The sequence below is a fragment of the Strix aluco genome, chromosome 6 (genome assembly GCF_031877795.1).
Source record: "Strix aluco isolate bStrAlu1 chromosome 6, bStrAlu1.hap1, whole genome shotgun sequence".
NCBI classification, from domain to species: Eukaryota; Metazoa; Chordata; class Aves; order Strigiformes; family Strigidae; genus Strix; species Strix aluco.
In genome coordinates this window covers 14,707,273-14,722,542 of record NC_133936.1, presented here as the reverse complement: position 1 = coordinate 14,722,542, position 15,270 = coordinate 14,707,273, and the positions used below count along the sequence as shown (strand labels likewise).

Below are 15,270 nucleotides of genomic sequence, written 5' to 3'. Positions count from 1 at the left end.
TTTCGTAGGGAAATATTTACCTAGCTATCTGTGCTCTTTTAGAGAAAAAGAGAAATCTTTCTAGAATGAGAACTGGGAAGGGGGAAATGAATGGCTTCATTCTTCAGCACTGCTCCCTGCCAAAATCTGTTAGGATGGAAGAATGCGACTTTGTCCTTTCCCAGCTTTCACTACCACAGTGACCAGATCTGACAAAAGAGAGCAAATAGCTCTTAAATACACGGGCGCTCTGCTTTCATCAGCTTCTAAAGTGAAACGAAGGATAAAAAGTTCACCCTGTTTGCCCATGTTCGAAGTCTGCTTCAGAGTCAGAAATGCAAGGACGTGAGGGTGTTTTTTCTGAATTCATTGTGATCTGTAAACACGTGGAAGCTGCTCCAAAATGTGCCTGTATTAGACTCCATCTCTGGCTTCACAAAGTGATTTTCAGTGGCACCAGGAATGCTGCTCAAAAGCACAGGGGATTGGGATTGCATGCCCTGCTGCTGCCTTGAGTACTTTCTTACCTTTTTACATCACTGCCTAGCTCCGTATTTTGATTGAAGAATAGAGTACAAATATAGTCTGTGTAGTACATGAAAACAATAAAATTGGTAACAAGCTAGAGTATTGACAAACCCCAGCAGCTTTACGGTTTTATGTGAACAACTAAAATGTCTTGTAAATTAGACATCTTGAGGCATTATCAGGTGCCAGATGCTTTCCCCTCTGGCTACATGCTCTTTCCATTAAAAAACCCAGTAAAACACCAATGCTTTTTTCAAGCACAAAATAGAAAGGATTGAGAAAAATCTATCTGTAATATTGATGGAAGTATTTCCTTGGTGGTGTAGAACTTATACTTGATTACATTAAAATATTTCATAATAGTACTAAACTTTTCAAAAGTTGGGAATCTAACTGCTAATAGGCTAGAGTGACCTAATTAAACTGGTTGTTCAGGTGGAGGAAGCTGAGAGGAAGTTAAACCACAAAATGGTGCTTAAAGTACCAGTGTACTGATGTGCTCAGTTAAAATAATCAAATTTACCTATATCACTGGTACTGGAATAATGCATTAGAAATTCTGTACAGGGACTGTTATATATAGCAGCTGGTTCAGTGAGGTCCAGTGTAAGAATTTAAGGATTATCACAGTTGGGCACCACTACTGTACAAACAATAATAATAATAATTCAGTTCTAATTATTCCAGGCCTTTAGCAATTCCAGCAGCTTCTCTAAAATAAAAACACTTAATGTTTAATAATTAATTGGTTTGTTAGTCTTCATTAATTATGTGAATGTGCATCTCTTAATACCTGCTAGCAATAGTCTTTAGCAACACTGGTCCCCATACCTTTTTATGTTGAAGTGACCCTTAAATATTTTGCGAAGTTCATTGCTGCCTGGGGTCAAAATTTTAAAATGGGTTCTCCTTTAGAAAGTCTTGTGAGGTCCTATTTGGATACCCTGAAATTTGATTCAGAGGGAGACAAGAAAATTGTTTTTCCCCCTCTCTGAAGACCAAATACATAGAAGATTCTCACTAGCATTTCTATTGAACAAAAAAGCTAAAAGCGGATGGAGAGCTGTGGGGGGAGGTACGTATTCACCTCTTTTAACTTCTCTGCCCTGCTCTCTCTCTATGCGATGGGCTTCACTCCTCCTGGACACTGCAGTTCGTGCAGCAGGACTGTGCCTGCTCGGGAGCTTGCAGGAATGTGGCACTTGCCTCCAGGAAAGAGAGAGCCTGCCTTAGCCAGCCAGGGTGGCATGTGGTGAGGAAAGCGGGGCTCTGTCTCCCCCTGCTGAGTCATACCCCGAGAAGAAAGGTCACAAGGTTTAGCTTCCACTCAGTTAATTATCTTCTGTCGCTAATCAAAGAGCAATTAGTAGACTGAATGCTTAATTAAAATTTTATAATTAAGAAATGCAATTCACATAATTAAATATACTGTAGTGAAAGGTATCTCATTTTTAATTGTCTTCACTATGTATCTGGCTGCCAGTTTGCTCTGATAGAATCAGTGATGGTGCTAATAGCGCATTAAACTGTTTATATATAAGTGGTTTTTAAGGTAAAAATCTTCCCAACTTGGATTTGAGAGTAAATTATCAACTTATAGTTAGGCAATACTGATATGATGTGATGGCTGCTACATTGATCTCCTATCAGTAAACTAGTCTGCAAATTTAGGGTTCACTTCAGTTCTTGCACGCTGTGTTTTTAGCACAGCACTTTGCATCTCCATTTTTAAGCATTGTGCTTTTTTTACTTTGTTTTGCTGTGACTTTACAACTGAGTTCCAAAATAAAGGAAAAAATTGCTTTTTCATTTCAGTATAAATCTGCTGACTTTCCTCTCACTCAGAGCCTTGTTGTTATTTAGAGATGTTAATAAACTTCAGCCCAGACTTTTCCATGTGGGAACTGCTTCTAAAAAAGATTTTTTCGTGTCTAGGATGAAGTGGTAAAGTTGACAGATAAATGTCTTAACAATGCAATTGAGAGCCCAATCGCAGCAGCAATGTGGCTTCCAGCGGATATCAAAAGCAATATCCTGAAGGCCCAGGCAGAAGCAGGGCACAAGGTAAATACTCAACTGATTAAAGGACTGTGTTGCTCTCAAATGTTTTATTCTCTTCAATTGCCTGGTGTTGGAGAAGGTGCCTTGCAGATAAGGGTGCTCCAAGAGCCAAAGTCCAAGGTAGAGTAAGAGAGCTGTTCTTCACAATAATAGCAGTCCAGTACAGGAATGGTTCCCCAAGGAGGAATCTCCATCCTTGATGATTCTCAGCATGTAACTGGATGAGGCCCTGAACAAGCCCTGTTTGGGAAGTTATTGAGCCAGATAACCTCCAAAGGTTGTCCTCTAACCAAGAAATTATTCTCTGATTCTGTCACTAAGACTATGCTTCTAGCATATTCTAGTAAATGCTGTAGCAAATAATGGTATTTTATTTGGCTACATCAGTAAATTGTTTTTATTTCTGTGCTGAAGTTTTCACACAGAATTCATGTTTTAAGTCCCTGAGCAGTAGATGAGCAGCACACTTTCAAGCTGGGAGGAAGGCACTCAGCTCTTCTGTGAATCTCAGAACTGACACAAGATGGAAACAGGTATCAGAAATTTATGTTTTTTCCTCTCAGATCGTAAGAGAAGACAGCCTGACAGGTGTCAAGAATTCCAATATTCAGGATGCTGCTGCCAGGTACTGAATAGATTTGGAAGAAACGTGTAATCGAGTTACCCAAGTACAGCACTGAGAACGTGCAGTTCAGTGTGGTCTTTTAGCAGCTTAGTGAGCATTGCATTTTACCTTCCATAGGGTAGCTTAACCTGGTGTAAAGTGTTTTTAAAATGAAAACCAGCAAGCACAGTAGTTGCTAGGTTTTATTATATACAAGGTAATCCAGATACTCTTTATTCTCCCATACTTTAATTCGATAAACATTGTCCCAGTAGCAGCTTCAATCACTAGTTATTTCTGATCTGTGAACAACTTCAGTGTGGAGAGAGGGGATGGGTCTGTTTACAGTAGCTGTTCTATAATGGAGAAAAAAAATGTGTACAAAAGCTTGACACTGACAGTTGATTTCCTGAGAATTAGAATCTCAAATGATTGCTAGTTCCAGTGGGATTTCAGGCATTGAAAAAGTAGAGGGTTAAGACATGTAGTTTCTTGACCATTTGTGAAGATGAGCATGTGTCAGACCTCAAAGAGCACATGGGAATATTGAATAAAATTTACATCTAGTGATCTCAGAAATATGCTGTAACAAGTGATTCGTGAAGAGCTTTCCCTGGAAGGTTGTATCTGGTTTTTGTTTTTTGTTGTTTTGTGCCAGGAACATTCTCCCATCAGGCAAAACACAGAGTAGTCCCCCAGCAACCAGTCCAGTATTTCAAGACCCAAGAGAGCTGCGGAAGGCAATCCCTGCCTCAGACAGCTTTGTCCCGTAAGTGATTCAGGAGATCCGTGTTTCTGGGGTAAGGGAACCACGTGGATATTATCATGAACAGGTCTGAAAAGATGAGAAACAGTTGCTGAGCATTTAGACTAAGCAGGTTTACCAATGCATCTTTAATTACTGTTGCAACAGTTAATCAGTGTAGGCCAGGCCTCAGGGTGAATATCCTAGCAAGCAGTAAGCAAATCCCTCTCATCTGAAAGGACTGAAATATCACATCCTGCTGCCCCTGGCTCTAAGGAGGCAGATAAGAGGATGACGGGGAAGGCTTCAGGCGAATTAGAAACAAGGGCTGAAGAAGCTCCTTTGAGATATATACATAGATACTGTTGGGTCTATACACAGCTGTAGCTGAAACTATGAAAGAGAGCAGTAATCTGTGGAGGCAGTTGGAAGGCATTAACTTCAACATAGTCGCAAACATCAATCCTTTGTCTGCCTCACATGGAACTGGTGTTGAGTTTTTGGGTTGAGCTATGAGGGAAGCAGCACTGTTTCATGCTGTCCAGGCAGTGTGCTGATGAGAATGTTTTCTCCTTTCAGTAGTGCGTTAAATGAGGACAACGCTGCCTCTAGCCATGAGGACCTGCTGATTCCAGCTAATCGGGCTCCAGCTGAGGAGGCTGCTCTTTCAAAGGTATCCCCACCTCCCAGCCTGGAAGGTTTCTGTGTGTCACGTTCTGAGCTACTGATGCCTCCAGGCAAGCACAGCAGACCTTGCTGCATGCCTCTCATAACTCGATGAATACCAGTCCTCGGTGAACGCTGATGAGTGCTTTCTGAAGCAGACAGGGACACTGTACAGATCTCTCCAAAGGCCATTTCTGAGTGTTCTTTCAGGTTCTTTGCCTGACACTTACTTTTCTAATCTGATCATTTTTCTCATGCTGGTGGGGAGACCCTTATATCCCAGTGATTTGATGCTCCAAGAAAGAGACTTCAGGAATGAAATTCTGACATAAGCAATTCCTATCAGAATAACCAGAGAGCGGAAAGTTTAAATTGAAATGTTTGATTGTTGTATTCTGGTTACCTTAAGGATAAGGTATTTTTTAACTGGACTCCATGAAATGCACATAGTAATTCAGGGGTCAGCTTTCCTTTGTCCCTCTCCAAAAGAAGAGTCCAACACTGGACTCTGCTGTTACTTCAGCAGACTGAGGAGTTATTCTGAATCACTAAAGCACCATGCCCTTTATCTGTTGTCCCTCTAAACCAGTATTGTGTAGTTGATCCCACTGAATAATTATCAATTCCATCTTCTTAGTTCAAATACTCAGCTCACAGACCTCACTGACCTTCTTGTCGAATGGCGCAGTACGCCATCTTCACACAGGAGAATGGGACAGTTTCACAGCTTTTACTTGGCAATGACATTGTTTCCAGTACGTTGATGAGAACAAGTGAAATGAAAAGGCTATTAAAAAAGATAATATGGGAGGATTTGAGAAAACAGACCTGATAAGCAGTGGTGTTCATTAAGGACACTGGTCTATAACTTGGGAAGCCACTAGAGTGAGTATTCAGCAGACCTGTCTGGTTACTACTGGGGATTCAACTGAAAACTGCTTTATTCCATAGGGCACTCCAGATGACCAGGACGTTTCCTTAACATCATTGGCAGAGAATCTAATTGACTTTACAGAAGCCACACCTCGAGTAAGTGTATTTCAAAACCTTCTTCCTTCACATGTACAGTGGTTTTTACTCATAAACTCTCCTCTGGCTTTAGTATCTGTCCACCAGGCTTGGATCTGCTGCAGCAGAGTGAAGTGATGATTGACCTGGATCACTGCATGCACACCCCTCTGCTTGAAGGGTGGCTGGCCTAGGATCTAGGTCTTACAGCTTTGTAATGGAAGGAACCTGAAGAGTTAACTTGTATCTGTGCCTGTAGTCTTCTTTTAGTACATCTGCAGGGGTCAGCCTGCTTCTGGGGCTTTTGCGTTTATATAATACTTCAGAAGTTACATGTAAATGTGTATGTACACACAGACTTATATATCTGTGTGTATATATATATTAAATAAATACTTGAAAAATAAACTTTTGATAGAAATCAACCCTTTTATATAGATTAAAAAATCTCTTACAATCTGTGCTAGCGAAAAAGAAGTTACATTGCATGCACCAAAAGAAAAGGGAAGGAGTAGGACCTTTAAACTGTTCACAGAAGTGGGCTTGGTTAACATTGTCCACAAAGCAGAAAAAAATAGGAGGTTCAGTTGCCTTTTGGAAGGGAATGCTATGCTGAAACTGCTACCAGAAAGTTTCTGTGAGTGGGTATTAGCTAAATGCTGTGTGGGTGCCATTTACCTTTTGGTATGAAATCACATCATCTGTAGCTAATCACTAGCATGGCTCAAAGACTAGTGATGGACAAATACCTGAGATCATTTTGGAAGGCAATACTGTTTTGGGAGGCAATATTGTTTTGAGAATGTTCTCAGCTACTTCAAACACTTTCTAATGAGCATTTGTTTGCTTTTTGTAGGTGTCTTCCCAGCCCACAATAACACCAAGGTGGATAGTGCCAGTGAGTTATTTGACCATTCCTTAACAACAAAAAAAAGGAAAAAGGAAAGCTTTTGTCATGATTAAGAAACAGGAGCTCAAGTAAAATAGTAAAATATAATAATTTGTAATAATAAAAAAGCCCATAAAATAATGTACCAGACCAAAAATAAAGCAAACAAATTCAGCTGGAGTAAATCTAACAACATACATATCCTGTTAATATTTATACTTCATTTTTGCTGCATTACTTTGTGGATAAATGCCATAAAGTTTCTTTAAGAACTTGTATTTAGTGAAGTCCACCCTGGAACTTGATGAATCCTAGTTTTCACTGTTACCAAAAAAAAAAAAAAAAACTGAAAACTTAGCTTGTCTTGTCCTGGCAGGTTTTTATTTCAGTTTTGTGTTTCATTCTCCCCAATTTAGACTGGACTGATTTCTAATGGGCCTTTGGGAGAGGATGTTGCCTTGGCTATGAAGGCAGTGAAAGGCAGCACGGAGACTCTGTTGTCGTCAGCTGGATTGCCACCATCCCAGCAGATATCCGAAGTCCTTGCAAGGTAAGGTCACCTCAGCACTCACTTCAGAAGTCTGTATGGGGTGGAAAGGAAGTATATGCTCTTACTACTTACACTTAAATAGTTATAGAGGTCATTTAGACACAGTGCCTTGTTTTGCTGTGCTTATAAACTATAATTCTGTTTCACTTTATAGAATTTGAAATCTTATAAATAAATAAATAGAGCAGCTGATGTGTGTATATAACATTTTATATAACATTGTTTGAAAGGTAAGAAAACATCTTTTAAATTCAAATAAGTAAAACAAAGTATACAAATTTAGCTGGAGTTGGAGGTAAACTTGTCGTTATAAGTGCTATAAAATCGATTAATTCTTTTTAATTATCATTTCACTTCAGTTTCTTTCCTTATCTGCTAACATGGTTTAGGACTGGACTAAAATCATGGTACAGATTAATTTTCTGAGAAATCACTCTACAGAGTTTCAATACCTGTCAGAGGATTGGCGGGGGAGGGAAACGGTCTCCCCGTTATTTCCAAGCTGTAAGGAGGTCAGAGAACAGAATTTGTAGAAACTTTTCCCCTTGCTGTTCCATGCTGCCATGCTGGTGAGACATGCGATGTCAGCGATGGTCAGATCTTTCGGTGAACCTGTTACAGTGCGGGTGGCGATGATGCTGTTACTGCACTGTGTGAAATTGATTCAGTTTGCTCTTCTGTGAGTTGTCCGCTGGTCTCGTTAAATTACGAGGGAAGCAGGTACTAACGCTCTTTGGAACAATACTCATCTTTTTTTAATTCATTATGCCAGATCTTTTTGGAGGAGTGTATTTACAGGGCCTCATTTTTTTTTCCCTTTTAGTCCAGTTACTGAGGATGCTACAATAAGAATGAAGTGTTTACTCACCACTGAACTCTAGAAGAAGGAGTTTCTGCACTTCCCACCTTGTAAAAACTCCAATCTTCTAACATATCTCCAAGAGATCCTTCCAAAAGACTTGCTTGGGATCAAACTCTTGCTGAACAAGAGTCAAACAGCCAGCTGGTTTGCTAAGATCCAGGAAGAGACTTCTACATTTATTGCAATCTAACTGGAATTACAGTCTGAACCAGGATATAAAACCACGTGCACGTTTGATCTTCTCCCCACCACACTGGAGCTAGTTCTGAACGTGAGGAACAGAGTCTAGTTGTGTTCCGCTCACGCTAGGTTAGTCTTGATTATCCCGTGCTGCCCCTCAGGTGCTGAGGGAATTCCACGCTCCCTGTGATGGTGGCTGTGTCCAGTGTGAGCGGTCCCTCCCCGCCGCAGATCCACGTCGGGAGGATGAGGAGAACGCGCAGGGCCACCTTGTGGCCGCGCTACGTGCGGCGGCTCACGGTAGTGATGACTGTTTCATGCGGCCAAGGACATTTTCTTCTGTGTGATTATTCCCTCTGTTTTTCGTTGGTTTTACCAACACATACCCCCCTTTTTGGCCTTAAACCCCTTAATAATCCTCGCACCTCTTGTTACAGTACCTGGAAAGAATGAAAATCTAGTCTGTCAGTGACCAACTACAATGACTGGATTTGAGCTGCTCATTGCAACCAGGAAAAGGAAAATTAACCTGCCAAACAGCTATAGCATTAGCAGACTACAGCAGAGGTCCCACATTTTGACAGTGATTATTTCACTTCCTGTATGACTCAATACCTGCATTTTAGGCTAGAGATATGATGTTTTAAATGCTGAAGCAGTGAAGGTATGAGTACAGCTTACTTCAGGAACTGCTTATTGGTTAGTTTTGTTGTCATATAGGACTAGGAAGGAAAATAATTTTCTTGTTTCCATTCATACTATTTCAGGGTGTCATTTCCAGATGCTGTGCTTTGGAAGTACTTACCAGGTATGTTAGCGGCATGAGGGTACAACTAGATCAGTTCTTAGCACCACCTCGACTTCTGTTCCAAGTGTCATCCAATAGTTGTGTGTGGAACAAAAAATAGAAAGAATAAGATGAAAACAGGAAAAAAAAAATAAAAGTTCCTATAAACAGTTCACTTCTTTGTAGAAGGAAGCTAGGAGCACTGCAAGAGCACATTCCACAGAGCTGGTGAAGGCCTTTTGCTGCTCAGGTGAAGTACAGGATACAATATGTACAGTTTGAAGAGATCACTTGAGTCCTGGGCAGCAGGATCCCCATGTGGATGTGTAGAGGTGAGCACAGGGACCCTGGGGATACAGCCTGTGAAAAAGGTCAGTGCAGGGTCAGAGGGAGGAGAAATACAGAAGCCTGATGATGAACCCCACATCTCCTGACAGGGAAGCACAGGTGAAACAACTGGGATCTTTCTTGGGAAGGTTTGTACATATGACTAGGGTTGGGGGATGTCTTCGGCATAGTGCTGCTGTTTATAAAGCTATCTATATACATGTGGTTCTTAGGAACAATTTTGAATGTGAAAGTTGGTTCTGAATCCTGCATGCACAACTTCTTTTCTGCACACTAGCTGCATGCACGTCTCTCCGTGTAGACAAAGATTTGGACCAAACACTGTGGGTTGTGCAGGTAAGCTGGTTTCTGGTTAGGCTGCTTCTTTCAGACTAGGGCGTCCTTACTGCTGCTCTTGTGCTCTTGTTTCTAAGATGCTGAATGAGCGTGTTAAGGAAGAAGCCACGTGACATTTACGTGGCCCACTGCCACTCCTCAAAAGCCCCGAGGCCTTAACAGAGAAACATAGAAACCATGGAGAGCTCTTAAGACTGACGTACCAGTGACTCTCTGCAGACAGTGATTTGCAGCTCTTGCCTCAAGAACCAGGAGTCAAAACTGGGGGCAGGCGCTTCAGGTCACCCCTCCAGGCAGCGCCTAAAGCACGGTGCGGGCAGGCTCCCCGCTCCCCGCACTGCCAGCCAGAGGGGAGCTGCTCTTCTGCACCAGGTGGGGAGTTTCTGCCCACCAGCTGTTCAGCTCTGTCGTTGTTACTTCAGTGGAATATTGGTGGTTTTTAATACTTTTAAGTCTGAGCCTTATTGCATATTAAAATGTAGAAGGTTCCAGATTCAAATATCAAATGTCTTAGTCTGGATTAGTAATACAGTTGCCAGCAAAGTTCCTGCAGGAAAAGGGAAGCTATGGCTGCAACAGTCTGCTTCCTGCACAAAGCCAGGACTGTGTGGGGAAACTTGGCACTAGCTATTGATCTGTTTGCTCAGCAGCTGAGCTGGCATTCGCCAGCTACATGTGTTGGGTTTGTAAATAGACAGAATGCAGTAGCGTTTTCTGTAAGGCATGTTTGATATTTGACTCTTCCCATTGGGTTCAGGAGCTCTGTGAACTGTTAGCTTGAATCCCTCCCAAAAATAGAATAACAGAAGTTTACAGTTTTACAGCACTGCATGTTGAATACCATCCTTAGATTCCTCCCGAGCAATCACATAGAGCAGATAACAAGTAAATAACATGTGTGGTGAGTGTGTCCCCCTAAAATCTAAATGGTTCCAAATAGCCAACTGTTATTTCAGCATGGTTGGGATAGTGGTGATCGGAGAAGAATGTTGTATTTATACACATGTGCACACACAAAAATTTCAAAGGGGAAAGGTTTTCCTCAATTGTCAGAGGACTAATGCTTGAAACTATTTAAAAATTCAGAATTTTCAACTGTTAAATTGAGGACCTGCAATTTCTAGTAGACTCGGTGCTGCAAACCCAACTCTTTCCAGTGATACCTGATACTTGGAGCAAATATTCACTCCATTTAACTCAACGTAGCTTATTTAGCTAATCCAAATCACTGTTTATATAGGGAGCCTGGCAAGACTAAGGCACCACAGTTGTGTGATCTGAACAGACACATAGGGATCTCAACATCCTGTAGTTTGGCATCACTATTTTGCTTTAAAACTATAGGTATCGCGTTGTGTTACCAGGCTAACAGGTAACATGGCATTACTCATCACCTGCATTTTCTCAAACACAAATAGGCCTAATAGTTCCTGCGGTTTGTGTTATAAAGTATTAATTAATGCCTGTGTGCTACTGAGAAAAAGGGATTTTCTTACCATTGCTATACTATTGATTGATTTGACTATAAGGTCCAATCAGCCTCTAAAAGTTTATTTTGGGGTATTTATTTAGAGAGATTTACAAATAAAACTTCTGTGTGAATCTGATGTTGGGATGTTGGCCAACCACTTCAAAGATGTAAGAGTTGACAGGAATAAATCAATGCATGTTCTGTTGCAGTTGTTTGGAAAAAGCCAGCTCCCTGATTCAAAAAAAGGAAACCTTCAATTTTTTTTCCTAACAAAGTTATCCCCTGTTGTCTTACTAATGCATGTCCCAGCCTGTCCTCCCTAACTGGCCGTGTACTCTGTTGCTGTGTGTGTATGTGATGCTGATCAGAGGTGGATGCTTTTTTTAACTCTATAATTAAAAAATGGTAACTTAAACTAAAAACATAAGTGATTGGATCTAAAAGTGATTTTACTCCAGTCACATTCTGTGAGTGATTAAAGTAAAAGATTTTATAGAAATCCTAGCATTTATAGTAACAAAAAAACCCCAGCCTATATTTCAAACTGACTAATCTAAGGGAGATGCTGGATCTTAGAACGACATTTTGGTCTCACCCATTTAGCCCAAGAGGAAGAGACCAGAGAGTCTGTGTGTGCCGAGTACGTGACAGTGGTCTTACAAACTTTTGAGATAGGTGTTAAAATGTGGGAGTTCAGGCCCCCTTACACTTGAATTAAGGGAATCTCTTCAGTTCAGTGGTAATGGGGTTTAATATTAGGTCAGTCATATGATATAAAATAACTACTTACCTGCTAATCAGTCATGGTTAATGGATTAGCTTGAATGTATTCAACTTTAAACTTAAATTCCACATATACTTTGTCAAAGACAGCTGCGTAAAAAACATGTTTTGGACAATTTTTTGGACACAGCTGGCAGCACCATTAGAAGAACAGTCCAGTTACATTTGGGTCTCTTTCCACAAACTGTCTTCAGCCCTTGCCTGTGATCCCTTTGTCTGCACCTGGCTCGTTCTCGTTTCCTGAAGCAAAGATGTATGGTTAAGATGAGCATGTCCTCCACAGACAGCACTGTATATATTTTTCACATTGTGAACATATTCTGGTACAACCCAAATCTTCTACAGATTAAGTGTTAGCAGCTCTATTTCACGGCCAGCTGGCATTTAAAGCTCTAGCTGGGCACATACAGTGTTTATTAGTCTAAGGAGTTGTAGTGTGTGTATATATATAGCTGTTAGACAGGTAACGTCACACTTTCAAATGCAGCTGGACAATCATAACTTTTATACCAAAAAATAAAAATAACCCATGCTGATGGCCTTTGGGTGATGCAGGTATAGTCCGTGTGCGCTTGGTCTGAGTGTTCGCACCGGAGGCGTAAACACAGGGCCCTCCCGCCATGCCCACACGGAGGTGGAGTTGGTGTGGTTCATGGAGTGCTGCGCTGCCTTGGCAGCGCTCAAGAGGCAGATCCAGGCGGTCGCAGGGCCTGTGGAAAGCCAGGATCCACCCGCAGCCTCGCGCGGGTTTGTGTGCACCGGCGGGGAGTGGGCACTGCCCCTGCGGGGACGGCGGACCCTGCAGCAGGGAGCCGCAAGGTTCTCCTACAAAATTCACCTCCCTTTTACCGTTTGGCTTGAGCGCTCTGCTTCATAAACACACACACACAGCCCCCTGCCTGTAACTGGACAAACTTATTTTTAAAATATGTAAGAATATTTTTTTAGTTAGGGTTTTTTTTTTGTTAAAGCCACACTAACTACTGTATTTTTACCTTTTATATGTAAAGCTTGGTAATAGCTCTCTGTATAATTTATTTGTTGGTTTTTTATAAAACAAAGTGCACCCTCTTCTGTTTCACAACAGTAGCGATGTATGAACTGTTCTAGGCACTGCACTGAGATCTGTATTGAAACTGTACATGGGAACAAGAAGCTGTGATTTGTAGTCCACTCAACCCAGTCTCGAAACGTTTATTACTGTAGTTTTGTCTTAAATATACCACATCAGCGCAGAAGTCTCACAGAGTCATCTTTTAAGCTCCGCTGTGTTACACTGGTGTGGCAGTGAGAGGCGGGGGTCAGCCGGGAGGTGGGGGGTGAGCTGCACGCTGGGGGCTGCGGGGCTGCTGCACCCATGAAATCAAAGCCAGAGCTCGCCCACCCTCCATCCGAGGGGCCTCTCTGGCAGCACATGAACTCACTGCAGGACCCTGGGTTTTTGCGTGTGTGCTAACACCACTTGGCAGCTTCTAATTTAAGAGGAGGGTACCTGGGTTGGAGAGAGATTTGTAAACTTATTTGGAATGTCAAAACTGCAGGCTGTGTTACCAACTTAATATGTTGTCAATTAGAGCATAACTTAAGATGGCATCTAAGCTTGCAGCTAGATGCTAAAGAATTAAATGTCATCTTTCCAAAAGAGCTGAGATCGTCCAGGAGGACTGTCAGATGTTTGGTGGTTCTGAAAGTCAAAGTACTGATGTGTGTGCCCAGAAAGGAAGCTTGAAATTGCAAGTGTAATTTCACAACATGCAGACAAAAGTGCATGCTGGTTCACTGAGCAATCTTGGTTTTATTTCCAGTAAAGGATTGTTTTATGTTTCAAAGTACAGTGCTGCTAGTGATTGTTTGAAGGAAACTGTTTATTTCCAAACCCTGACTTTGGTGAAATGCTTAAGAAGGCAGCAAAGGGCAACCAAACCATTTGATCATCTTCATTTCTCAACAATTAATAAACTTGGGAAAGCATCAAAAGGAAGGGAAATAATTCCAGCCTAATGACTTAAGCTCATAGAAAGTAATTAGCCTTGTGGCACCATTTGTTGTGCAGCTCAAACTAGAGTCCTACAGATAAGTCACTGAATTGTTCTTCAAATCCATTTATAACTCAAAACAATGAATTGTTTAGATATTTTTTTTATTATTTAAAAAAACCCTCTTTAAACGTCTACATTTGAGAAGAAAATCCTTCTACCATTCATGCATTTTAATGTTCAGAGACCGAATGGTAATTAAAGACAATGAGTTCATTGAGGTAGTTAAGGCTGATCGATTTGGTCTCTTGTACATGTGATTTATGATACAACAGTGCGTCTCAGACAAGATTACCAAGGAAAGCTACATCCTTTTGCTTTTATTCTATGGACTGAATTAGACTGTGGGCATTCCAAATACATGCAAGCTTTCCTTTTTTTCAGAGACATTTTAAAACAGCTCGCTTCAGTGGCAGCCCCTTCAGTCCATGCCCAGCCAAAAATGGTGTGGTTTGTTTTCTATCTAAATAGTTGCCATAGCTGGAGTAATTCCATTCATTATTTCATGCAGGCCACCACAGAGCTTTCAGATGGCAGCAGCTTTTAGTCACTCACTTGGGCCTGGGATGAATTCTCATTAACTGCTACAGTTATGGAGAAATACCGTAAGCACATCCACAAAGGCTCTTCTCTTCCTCTGTGCTAAGGTGACTGCATTGGACGAAAAGGTGCCAGGAAAACAGGAGTGAAACCACGTGAGGTGCTCCGAGACCCCTGTTAAGTGCAGTTGATAGCACTGGTTGAATTTTGGAAGGGAAGATGACCCAGGAAATGTGGTACAGTGCTATGAGCAAGGGTTGTGTGCCTCAGCCCTGGATACCGTTTTTGGGAGAGAACCTGAAAATCCAGGTCATGCGTGCCCAGAAGGGACTGAGGTGCCAGGTGCTCTGGCCGGTGAGCGGCTGTGGGATGCGCCACTTTACACCCAGACCCCTTCCCTTCCACCTTGAGCTCACCCTTGTTTTTTAAAGACCTGGGAATGGGCCAGCAAAGGGAGAAACAGCCTCCAGTGGCTTCAGCGAGCCTGTTGCAGCCCAGAGCCCCACTGTCAGTGTTGGAGCTCTTTCCTCTTCCACAGCGTTACCAGGGCTCAGCTGCAGCTTGGCCTCCTGTGAGCAAGCCCTGAGTCCGCGTCTCCAGCCACAGCCCCTCCCTAAGCTCCCGCGCACCTTGTGTCCTGTACGGGGGCTGGGGAACAGCGGGGCCCCCCCCGGCATCGGGCCGCTTGGAGGGGTTTGGGATGGCTTGGGCGCGGGAGCTGGCGCGGCGCCGAAGGCGCTGGTGCAGCCACCTGACTTGGCAGGCCGGCACGGGCGAGGGGAGGCAGCGGGGGAGATGGGCACGTTCTGCAAGCTGCTTTTTCCTCCCCGTGCCAAGCCATTGCCTTTGGGCTGGCTCGTGTCCTGCCTGCATTGGCTCCGAGTAAATGTTAAACCC

General features: G+C 42.3%; 1 protein-coding gene across 7 annotated transcripts in view; it reads left to right on the top strand.

Annotated features, from left to right (window-relative positions):
- EPB41L5 (erythrocyte membrane protein band 4.1 like 5) overlaps positions 1 to 13,035 on the top strand; it is a 61,407-nt gene extending 48,372 nt beyond the window's left edge. For 5 of the 7 annotated variants that reach the window (XM_074828782.1, XM_074828780.1, XM_074828786.1 and 2 more), the window contains exons 19-26: positions 2,443 to 2,571; positions 3,132 to 3,193; positions 3,831 to 3,941; positions 4,497 to 4,590; positions 5,535 to 5,612; positions 6,448 to 6,489; positions 6,897 to 7,030; positions 7,854 to 13,035. In XM_074828782.1, coding sequence (XP_074684883.1) covers positions 2,443 to 2,571; positions 3,132 to 3,193; positions 3,831 to 3,941; positions 4,497 to 4,590; positions 5,535 to 5,612; positions 6,448 to 6,489; positions 6,897 to 7,030; positions 7,854 to 7,911 — 708 coding nt within the window. In that variant the 3' untranslated portion in view covers positions 7,912 to 13,035. The remainder of the gene's footprint in view (positions 1 to 2,442; positions 2,572 to 3,131; positions 3,194 to 3,830; positions 3,942 to 4,496; positions 4,591 to 5,534; positions 5,613 to 6,447; positions 6,490 to 6,896; positions 7,031 to 7,853) is intronic. The other 2 variants (XR_012623770.1, XM_074828781.1) reach the window with 2 other exon arrangements.
- The last annotated feature ends 2,235 nt before the right edge of the window (positions 13,036 to 15,270 follow it).